Raw genomic sequence first — 11,504 nt, forward strand, 5'->3', positions numbered from 1 at the left:
CATGAGATTTGGGGAAGATATATATTACGTGGCTAGGGGGATCCTTCAGTTACCAAGCCTATATAATATCATGTGGGGAGAAGACGCTTTCGTTGCCTGCTAGGTGTTAGGGACGTGTCCGTTGGTTATCGGGTTTCGATGCATGCTTACTGGGAATAAATGAATGGCATGTGAATCAACTTATTGCAGTGTTTCGTTGGATGTTGCATACTTGCGGTATCTTGTCAACACGTGGACCCGGGATAATCATGCAACACGCATGGCGAATGCTTTTGCAGCAAAGCTGAAGCCTATAAATTGAGTGTCCTTGCGCCATATCCACATGACAAGCTGCCCTGTGTCCATTACATAAGTAGAAGAACAAACCAGCCACTCATGTACGCACTACACTAGACGCTCCTCATTTAGCAAAGATGGCATCCTTTGTGGCACGTCGGAGAAAACCCGAGCTCGTGGTGCCGGCGCAAGCAACGCCGCACGAGACTCTGGCTCTCTCCGACGTTGATGATGACATGGACCTGCGATTTCTGCAGCCTGCCATCGAGTTCTTTCGTGCTGTCGACCACGGGCCGGGGCAGCCTGCCACTGCTGCAAAGCTAGTCAAGGCGGCCCTTGCGGAGGCGCTGGTGCACTACTACCCGCTAGCAGGCCGTCTCCGGGAGGCTGCTGGGGGAAAGCTAGCTGTCGAGTGCACGGGGGAAGGCGTTGTGTTCGTGGAGGCGGAGGTGGACGTGTCCATGGATGATCTTGGCAAGCCGTCGCCTCTGCCGCCGTACCCATGCATCGAAGAACTGTTGTGCGAGGTGGGCGATCCTAGGGTTGTTGTTGGAGTTCCCTTGTTCTTCATGCAGGTAGCTACCTAGCTAGCCTTCAACTCTTCACCTCATTATTCCACACTAATGTCTATCTATCTAATTTTAATAATATACTCAAACACGTTACTACGTACATCCATATTATCTAGTTACGATGGTTCAAAGTCCAAAAATACACACAATATTTATCATGTGCAAACAACATTTTCTCTAAAAGGGTCGAGTATGCAACCACTGGGCGACACATGGCCAATCAGATTCTACATGCATCAGGTACGTAATTATAAATTATATTCCATAAGGACACGCACAGGCATAACTAACTATATCCATTTCTTTTTCATTTCAATTTAACTTCACATATTAGTATTGTCTTATGTTAAACTTTGACAGTTTGTAAATTTTTTTAACATCTACAATACCAAAGAAAACCATATTAGATTCATCATTGAATATATTTTCATATATTTTTTATTGTATATGTTGTATATTTTCTTATATATTTTTTGTCAAACTTTATAAAGTTTGTCTTAGGATAATATGTAAACTAAATCGAAACGGAGGAAGCCACCGCTTTACAACATTACTAACATTTCTTATTTTCTGTATTAATCAATGTGAATAGGTAACCCAACTGAGATGTGGAGGATTTGTGATTGGTCTTCACATAAAATGCATCGCCGACTTGGCTCGTACAGGGGGTGATGCCTCCAAAATTGTATCGCCGGTGTGGAATAGGGAGATCCTGACAGCACGCATCCCACCGCAAATAAGCCCGGAATTTGTGGGATTCCTCCAAAGGTTAGGCAGCACCGGCAACGATGTTATGTTGTCAACACCGCCGGAAGAAATGGTCATCCGCTTCTTCATCTTTGGCCCGGGAGACATCGCAGCGCTACGAAGCCACCATGCCCCGCACATCTTTCGCCACCAGCCACAAGCTTCGAGCTTCTGACAGCGGTCATGTGGCGTTGCCGCACGGTGGCGCTCGGCTATGAGCACCACCAGCGGGTGGGCCTAATGTTCTCTATGAATGTTCGCGGGGGTGGGAAGCGCCATGGGATCGTCCCGCATGGGTTTTACGGCAACGCACTATTCTACCCTGTGGCAGACACGACCGTCGGAGAGCTATCTGGCAACCCACTTAGCTACACACTCGGACTCATCCGTGAGGCCAAGCGCAACATGACAGACGACAACATGGAGTTCATGGTGGATTTCATGGCATCTCTACATGGGCAGCCACCTCTCACCATTGATAAAATGTATGAGGTCTCTGACATGAAATGGATTGGACAGGAGGCGCTGGACTTCCAATGGGCGAAGCGGGTTGGCGGCGGCTTACCCATGGTGGGGGACATCTCCTTCGACTCTGTGAGCTGCCACATGAGGTGTAGGAATGGCAAGGGTCAGGACGTGATCGTGATAAACATGATATTGCCAGGACCTGCAATGGACAAGTTTGAGAAGGAGATTGCTGTTTGGGTGTGCAATGGACAAGACGAAAAGTAGTGGTCCACCTCAATTCGATCAGCCTCATACACCCCTAATAAAATAAACCCCGGCGCACAAGTTCTTAATTACCATGTTGTTTTGAGTTTGCAACTATGTAGGTGAGGTCGTCGTAAATTTGTAAACTTCTAAATAAAGTTCCCCCTCTCAATATATATTTTTTGTTTAAAAATGCAAGGTTGCTTGCAGTAATTTGCACTTGCTTTTGGGCATCTCCCACTGCTTGTCCGCTAACCTTTAAAAAATCTGCTTTAAAGAAGGAAGGAAAGAACTAGAGTGTTTTTTGGGAGAGTTGATCAACTGATTTGGCACACCTCAAAGGAAAGAAGGAAGTAGAGAGATGGGAGTAAATGGCAGTGAGTGAGTCATGTATGTTTTGGCATGATTCGATCATTTGCTTCATAGTTACCGGATTCGCTGGAACAGCCTTCGAACCCCGATCAAATCAATCGATCTAGAACGGGATTCGAATTCGCTTAGATCGATATCAATTTTGTGCACGATTCACATAAGATCATTGCAAACCTGATAGGGACATGAGTACATCAGCTCGACCCGGGCAGTAGCTACACAACAGCAACGCAGACGCGGTGGCTGGGCAGCAGTGACTATATGGCGCAAGGATGGTATCCGGTCCACGGCGATGATGGCCGGGCCATGGTGGCCGGAGAACGGCGACGGCAGCCAATATGAGGTGGAGGGCATTACGGTTAAGAATGCCAACACATGGCGGCCCGGGTGACGGCGATGAAGATGTCATCTCCCACGATGCTGCTCATTTGTTGGCTGTGCTTGAATAAGGTTTGTAAGACTTGGTTCCTGGTACCACCGGAGAGTCCTCGCGGTGGTAGCCTCGGAGATTCCGTCATTTGAATAAACTTCAACGTTTCCCCGCCAAAAACAACCCAAGTTATGAGGCCTTGTACAATGCTAGGTGCACAGAAAAATAAACCGGGTTTTGCTGATGTATCAGTGCCTATTTCTGTAGAAGAGACGCCTAATTAAGCGTATACCTTTTACAAATAAGCACCGATGCTTAAAAAACACTGGTTTGTTTATCTAAGCACCTCCCCCTAAGTGTCTTGCATTGTATAGAGCCTGAGAGGCCTCTTGAAGGTGCTGGTGTAGCCAAGCCAGCTACTGCGCTGCCTGCTGCCCCCAAGGGCAAGCCTAGCGGCCTCTTCACCATCTGCCTCTCGCGCTGGTAGAGAGTTCTCCTATTTGCAGGGTTATACGAATATTAGTAGCTCTATTATATTTGAAGATATAGAAAATAGTTGGATTCAAATATTAGTAGCTCTACCGTATTTGATGGTATAGACAATCAATTGTACGAGCATATGACTGATTTTATTTCCTGGGAACTCGACTCTGCAGTTGATAAGTACATTTGATTTTATTTTCTTCTTTTTCTCCATATGTATATTGTGTGATGACTGATTTTGTTCTGTATTTTTTTTCACATAATTTCCCCCCTGGTTTTGTACATACATTTTGCTGGCAATAGATATAGATTCCAGATTGTAACAAAGAAGAAAAGGAAATAAATTTTGTTTTATGGATGTAAACTGCACATGCAATACATTCTGGCATGGCAATACAGTCCCATCTATCAGGTTTGTATGCCCAAAACAAAAAAAATCGTCCAAATTCAAATGGTCGTAACAGCAGCCCCCGTCCCCAGCGCGTGCGCGCTTCCAAAGGATGGTAAGTGGGGTCAGTCGGTAGCCCCCAATGGCGCGGATGGTCCCAGAGCAGGCGCCTCGGGTGGCGGCAACAACGAGGGTGATGTCGTCTCAGCTAGGGTGAAGAGGAAACAAGTGACTTCTTCTTTCGGTGGTGCATCAGGCGCCCTGGGCGGTGCGAAAAAGTAGAAGATTAGCGTGGCCATCGCGAAGGGGAAATCCACCGTGCCGTCCATGGCTAGGATAGCGATTCAATGTCGCGATCTTCCCATAAATCGTTAAACATAACTTCCTTTTGTCTTGTACCATGACGAAACATGAAGCTGACTCGGGCAATTGTTGTTGTGATTCTTGCAGGCGTTCGAGGATTGTTAATCCTAGAAGAAAGAAGTCCATATTTCACCCTCAAATGTGGTCTGATGGACGAATATCCCCCTGAACTCGAATTTGGTACACTTTACACCCTAAAATCCCCAAAAGCGGATAAATCTCCCCCTAAGTGGTTTTGCATCAATTTAACTCGGTTTTGGGGCAACACCGCGTGACATGGCATGGTATTGTGGTGAGTAGAGAGAGTTATGTTCTGGTGACGTGGCTCGGTTGGGTTGGACCAGGTGAACGCACCCAAACCCCTCTCTCTCCGGTCGGTTCGCGTCCTCTGCTTCCTTCGACGCCACCTCCGCAGCCGTCGTCGCCGTCGAGGTTGAATCCGCCGCAGGCGTCGTCGCCCATGATCCAGACGATGAAATCGTGATCGGATTGAAGCCATGGATCCCGGTACGTGATGCGAACCCATTGCCCCTCTCTCTGATGTGTGATTTAGGGATTTTAGGGTACCACGGGAAAGGGTTATGATGGAGGGGATTTTGGGAGTTTCTGTCATCTATGTATCGTCAGCCACCATTGTTTATTGTTCTGATGGAGAGGATGGGGAGCCACGTTTGAGGATGAGAGAGCCACGTCCAAATTTACGAACATCTGTATTATAGTGGCAAGCATGTGTATTTCAATGAATGTCCGGCAAATCTCTCTCTAGTTAGACGAATATTTTCGGTAGCTGGTATCACTTATGTAGGAACATAGCAGGAATTAGTTATTTCCGTCAGATGTAAAAAAAGGCATAATCTGCTAGTAGAAGAGCACATTCTGAATGAATATATACTGTCAAACTGAAACTTATGAGCAGAAATAGCAGATTAATTAAGGTACTGTCAAATGTGATATCCAGAATGAGCAGGAAAAGCACATTCTAGAGGAATTTATACTGTCAAATTTGATATAGTACCTTAATTAATTCACAAGCAGAAAGTTCCGGCTTTTTAGGTGTATATGTGTATATAGAGTACCAGCAGTAGCAGTACATTATTATCTGCTCTTCCTTGTGGCATATTATTTGTTCAATATTCAGAAAAATTTGTGAGAAGGAAACCTGATGAAAGTTCCATTTTTTCAGGTCATGAAGGGGATCCTATTGATTTTGTTTTCGTCAGATATCACTATTTTGGGCACTTTGTCAAGAGAGAAGGAGGTTTGGAGTACACTAGTGATTTGGAAGCTGTGGTTTCCATTGAGAGGGATAATTTGACATATGAGTATATTCTGGATATAGCTAAAGATCTGTATGATGTTGAAGAAGAATATGCAGGGAAGGACAGACTAATGAAGATGCACTGGCTCTGTCCAGGAAAATCACTAGCTGATGGACTATGCTTTCTAGGTGATGATGATTCAGTGAAAAAGATGGACAGTAACACCCAGGAGGGTGAGATGGCTCATATTTATGTAGATCAAGTTGAAGCAAAGCTAAATGTAAATGACAGTATCAAGCAGGACAAGAAAGGGAAGAAATCTTGCAGTGTGATAGATGGAATGGTGGAGATTAATATATCTGAAAATTATTCCACAGTGAAGGGAAGTAAACTGCCACTAATTAATGTTGAAGTTGTTGATACAAGCTATGTTCAGACACTTTTGAGCTGTACAGGAAGGTCAACTATTGCTAATGCAGGGGAAAATGGAGCATCAACACAAGATTGTGGCGAACATGCAGCGGCAGGTCAAGATTGTTGGGAAAATGTAGGAAGTAGTGCAGCAAGGTCAGATCATGTTAATGCAACAAGGTCAACAAGTAGTGCATTAAAGTCAGATCATGTTAGTGCAGAAAGTTCAAAGAATGCAACAAGGTCACCCACTGGTACACCAAGAGCAAGTTCACCTCCTGTTGGTGCAACTGTTGAAGCACCGTTGCTAACACCAGTTAAAGCTGACAAGAAGAGAGATAAAAGGGAAGAAGATGAGAGCTCAGAAGATTCAGACTGTTATCTCCCCCTTACTGAATGTAGTTCAGGTGAGGATTCCGAAGCAGATGAGTTGAGGAAGATGGCAAGAGCTCTCAGGCAGCAGAGGAGAGCCAAGAAAAGAGGAGATGTAGTAGGTCCAATTGTGCAAGATAATAAAGTAGTAGAGGATGGTGAAGAAGGCCTTGAAGAAGGAAATGAAACACCGTATTATGACTCAGATGATGACTGGTCATACGACGAGGAAAGTGATGGTGAAGGAGGTACAACTATGGTTAGGAGAAAAAGTCAGTGGCCTAGATACGACAGTACGGCTGAAAAGCCTAAGTTTCTGCTGGGAATGGTATTCAGAGGCAAGGAGCAAATAAAGAAGGCCATAATAAACTATGCAATTAAAGAGCGTGTCCATTTGGCATTTACAAAGGACGAGCAAGCAAAGGTTAGAGCTCATTGCACATGGCCAGGTTGCCCATGGATGATCTATGCATCAAGAACAACAAAGAACAAGTGGCTTCAAGTGTCGACTCTTGTCGATGATCACCAGTGTGTACCTAGGAGAGACAACAAGCTAGTGACTGCTGAAGTTATTGCTAAGAAATATGGGAAGTTGATAGAAGCAAACTCCACATGGAAACTTGAGAATATTAAACAAACTGTCTTAGAGGACTTGGGTGTTGATGTTCACATAGCCAAGTGCAAAAGAGCAAAGAAGCTTGTGCTAGAAAGGATGTTGAACTCCACACATGGGGAGTACTGCAGAGTGTTTGACTACCAACAAGAGCTTCTGAGAAGCAATCCAGGTAGTACAGTTGCTATAACACTTGATCCAGAGATGAGAGATGACCAACATGTTTTCCAGAGATTTTATATGTGTTTTGCTGCTTGCAAGAAAGGTTTCCTAGCTGGTTGTAGAAGGGTAATAGGCCTGGATGGATGTTTCATCAAGGGTGCTACATATGTGCAGTTGTTATGTGCTTTGGGCAGAGATGCAAATAACCAGATTTATCCGATAGCATGGGCTTTAGTTGAGAAGGAAACATATGAATCTTGGTTTTGGTTTCTTGCATTGTTGAACAAGGATTTGAAAATACCAAACCAAGGAGAAGGTTGGGTAGTAATATCTGACCAGCAAAAAGGTCTTATTGGTGCTATTGAGGATATAATTCCCAAAGTTGAACACAGGATGTGTGCAAGGCATATATATGCAAACTGGAAAAAGAAACATCCTGACCATGACCTACAAAAGAGGTTCTGGAGGTGTGCAAAAGCTCCCAACCAAATCTTGTTCAACTACAATAGAGCTAGGTTGGCTCAGATAACACCAGAAGGAGCAAGAGATATGATGAACACAAGTCCAGAGCATTGGAGTAGAGCACACTTGAAGATTGGCTCTAATTGTGATTCAGTCGACAACATGTGTGAGTCTTTCAACAATCTCGTACTTGAGGCAAGATTCTTGGCTGTCATTTCAATGTTTGAGTGGATAAGAAGGAAGATGATGGTAAGGATACAAGAAAATATTTGCAAGAGCTTGACTTGGAATGGAACAATTTGTCCTAACATTTTCAAAAAGCTCAAGCAAAAACATGATTAGGTCTGCCAATTGTCATGTGTTATGGAATGGGAAGGATGGATTTGAGGTGATTGAGCATGGCAAGTTCAGGTACACTGTTAATTTGCAACAGGGGATTTGTGCATGCAGATATTGGCAACTATCTGGCCTCCCCTGTTGCCATGCCATATGTGCTATATACAAAAGTTCTCAGCAACTAGATGATTTCATAGCAAAATGCTACTCCATTGAAATGTACAGGAAGACATATGCTTATTGCTTGGAGCCACTTTTGGGACAAGAGAGTTGGCCAGAAGCAGATCATGTGAGGCCAGCAGCACCAGGATTTATTAACATGCCAGGAAGGAAAAAGAAAAAGAAGTGACGAGAGGCCCATTCAAGGTGCTGGTGTAGCCAAGCCTGCTGATGTGCTGCACGCTGTCCCCAAGTGCATGCCTGGCGGCCCCTTCACTATCCGCCGTTCCGCAGATAGCGAGTCCTCATGTTCGTAGGTATTATGCTAATATTAGTAGCTTTACCGTATTTAAAGGCATAGAAAATAGCTGGATTCAGATATTAGTAGCTCTACCGTATTTGATAGTATAGAAAATCAAGCGTACGAGCTTTGCCTTAGTTTGTCTGGGCACCCCGACTCTGCAGTTTATAAGTTCATTTGATTTTATTTCCTGCTTTTTGTCCATATATATGTATGTTGCGTGATAACTGATTTTATTCCGTATGCTTTTTTATATACATTTCCGCCCTGGTTTTCTACATACATTTTCCAGGCAATAAATTCCATTTTGTAATAAAAAGGAAAAAGAATGAAATTTTGTTTTCTGGAAGTAAATTGTAAATGCAATGATGCAATGCATTCCGGCATGGCAAAACAGCCCCATCTATCAGAATTGTAAGCCCAAAGCAAACCAGATCGTCTGGAAATCGTCAAAAAAATTCAAACGGTCCAAGGGCCTCGTCTCCCCACAATCTCCTCCTCCTAAAACCACGCAGCACTCTGATCTCCATCTGCACGCAATCAATCGATGCAGAGCCTTGACATAATCTTTGTTTCAAAAACAAGTTCCCCCTTTAAAGGCATTCCTCTCACTTTTGAAGTTTTTCCAGGTAGTACTATTTTACGTTGACATATTCTGTTTCAAAACCTAATATCTAGGCACAAGATGTTATGGCAATATACGGGAATCATTTTGGCTCTCCTACAAAATGTTGCAAAAAGGAATCACTACACAAAAAGTTCACTTGGTTTATAGTCCGACGAATTAAACTGGGAAAAACTTGCTAAGACTCACAGGAGTATCTAGCATGTAGCTAGTCTCCCAAGAAGCCCCCTCCTCCGGACCACGAGTCCCCTCCTCCCGAACCCCACGATGAAGAGCTTTCGGAGTCCCAGAAGCCCCCTAACGATGGCGAGGACACGTCCGACTCTGCCGCCGCAGAGGAGGAGGAGGAGGAGGAGGAGGAGTCCTTAGTAGAGTCTGATCCAGTGGAAGATCCTCGGGGAGGCTTGTCGTCGTCCAAAAGCGCCGCCATCTCCCAATCAGAATCATCAAACTCATCAAGCAGGCTTCGGGAGATGCCATGTCTGAGAGGGCACGTGCGACCAAGTAAATTAGTAAAACAAGATGTTTTTACTTGATTAACGAGCTTAGACATATATAGGAGCTTAATAATTATAGTAGGTTGGCTAACCCGTTTTGTTTGCGTCGCCTCCTTGCTCCAGTTGACTGGTCATCTTTCTTATCGGTTTGACGCTTCTCAGACTGCATGTACAGATAGACACCAGCAAATGAATTTTGATGCTGCCAATATGTATGTAGTTAACGAAGCTACAGAAGATTAGTCCCCGCAAAAGTAAAACGTGCATAACATCTACGCATCTCCAACAGACGCGTTAAAGAAGTTTTACAGTGTTGAAATAGTGTTTTTGCGCGTGGGAGATTTAGCAGACGCACAAAAACCCGATGCACAACCTGGCGGCCTCACATGCAGAAGCCCGCGCGCATAAGCCGGCGCCCCAAATTTGCTGCTCCATAGCCCGCGTGCGCTAAATTTACAACCTCGTTTTTGTGCGTGCTCTATTTTACTGCTTCTGTTGGAGCTCTGTTTTTGGTTACACGCGCGCTATACAGACATCTTTTTCAGAGCGCGATTTATGTAGCACGTCTCTTGGAGATGCTCTTATACCCCATAAATATAAACATGAGAGGGCATATCAAAACTATCTCAACTACCTCCTTCGTAGGGCCAATGCGAAATCGATCGAAGCTAATAATTTGGGATGCATGTTACGTACCCGGCCGCCGGCGTCCTCACTCTTGCCGGAGGAGGCGGTGTTGCTGCTGAAGGATACAGCCGACGCAGAGCTCAAGGGGATGCGAGCCGGAAGCCTCAGACTTGCCGATCGCCGGAGCGCGAGGGCAGATCGAAGCATGGACGTCGCCATGGCCGATCCCGATCGGATCGGATCTCTCCTCGATTTGTTTTGTTTGATTCAGCCGCCTTCTATATGTGGAGACGAGTACGGAACGTTTCAGGACAAGAAAAGAAAAAATATTTCAGGTAGGAAGGCTTATTGATCAAGAAAGAAACTTGAACGACCGGGAGGGCTATATGCAGATGTGTAGGTGTGGTATTTTTTTTTTTAGAAAACCATGTAACTTCGCGCCTTCGCCACAGACGCCCCAGCTAGCCCCCGCACGTGCTGGCCGGCCGTCAGATCTGGCGAGCAACCGAGCCACTGCACACCGGCCCCGTTGCCCCCAGCCAGCCACCGGGAGGGGCTCCACCACCACGGCACGGGGACTCCACCCCGGCCCCCGTGCGCCGACGAGCAGGCTGCCACCGCCCCAGCCGTTGCAGCAAACACAGCCGGGAAGTGGCTGGCCAGCTGCAGCCACCACGGCCAAGAAGAAGAGAGCAGCGCTTTGGTGGTGTTAGGTGGATGGAGAAGAGAAGGGCGAGCTACTTTGGATGGTGAGGTAGCAGGAGGAAGATGGAGGCGGAGCGGCGCCTGAGTGGATGAGAGGAACGGCGATGTGTGGATAGTGAAACTGTGGAAGGGGCACCCAATGGGGATAAGATAGTTCTCGGTGGGGATTTTGGGTGCGTCTTGCTTTTTCTAATCAAAATTGTATCGGAAGCTGTTGGATGCGGACGTGCTCATCCGGGTGGCTGGAACGGGACCAAAATGTGGTGTAGTGTAGATGCACGTGCCTAGGCATTCCTGCTGAGATTGACATGGTACTAACCAGACCAAGATGAGTACTAGTAATTACTGTGGTATTCCTGCTGATTGAACTTTGGGGTAGTCTGCTAAATCGAATTGTTCAGAGCTACTACTGGGTGTATCTATATCTATATTACTATTAAAAAAGCGAATATGAGTTTTTCTAAACCCACACCATAAAATGTACACAGGATAAGCAGAACCATTGGATCAAATTAATTTAAACACATCTCACCGTCTACATCACGTTAATAGGCTGCCAATCAGATCAACGACTCAGATGAAATGTTCTGCCAAGCAAACGTCGTGGTCTGCCAATCCTATTAGCACTCCGCGGCCCCTTGCGCAACATGTGGATCACCCACCGGCCCGCAACAAGGGGATCGATTCCAGCCG

At 45.5% G+C, this 11,504-nt stretch overlaps 2 protein-coding genes and 1 pseudogene across 2 annotated transcripts; 2 read left to right on the top strand and 1 right to left on the bottom strand.

The window, feature by feature from the left end:
- The first annotated feature begins 413 nt into the window (after positions 1-413).
- LOC123153980 (acyl transferase 1-like) lies at positions 414-2,327 on the top strand (annotated as a pseudogene).
- Positions 2,328-4,606: 2,279 nt separating this feature from the next.
- Positions 4,607-8,508, top strand: LOC123147345 (uncharacterized). Its single transcript, XM_044566577.1, has 2 exons — positions 4,607-4,789; positions 5,466-8,508. Exons 1-2 carry the CDS (start codon positions 4,780-4,782, stop codon positions 7,901-7,903), a joined length of 2,448 nt encoding a protein of 815 aa, XP_044422512.1. The 5' UTR covers positions 4,607-4,779; the 3' UTR covers positions 7,904-8,508.
- A 548-nt stretch (positions 8,509-9,056) lies between these two features.
- Positions 9,057-10,885, bottom strand: LOC123147347 (suppressor protein SRP40). The gene is made up of 3 exons (XM_044566578.1): positions 10,176-10,885; positions 9,572-9,642; positions 9,057-9,464 (listed from the first exon to the last, which is right to left on the bottom strand). Exons 1-3 carry the CDS (start codon positions 10,323-10,325, stop codon positions 9,191-9,193), a joined length of 495 nt encoding a protein of 164 aa, XP_044422513.1. The 5' UTR covers positions 10,326-10,885; the 3' UTR covers positions 9,057-9,190.
- Between the last annotated feature and the right edge of the window lie 619 nt (positions 10,886-11,504).

Source organism: Triticum aestivum, chromosome 7A (genome assembly GCF_018294505.1).
Source record: "Triticum aestivum cultivar Chinese Spring chromosome 7A, IWGSC CS RefSeq v2.1, whole genome shotgun sequence".
Taxonomy (NCBI): Eukaryota; Viridiplantae; Streptophyta; class Magnoliopsida; order Poales; family Poaceae; genus Triticum; species Triticum aestivum.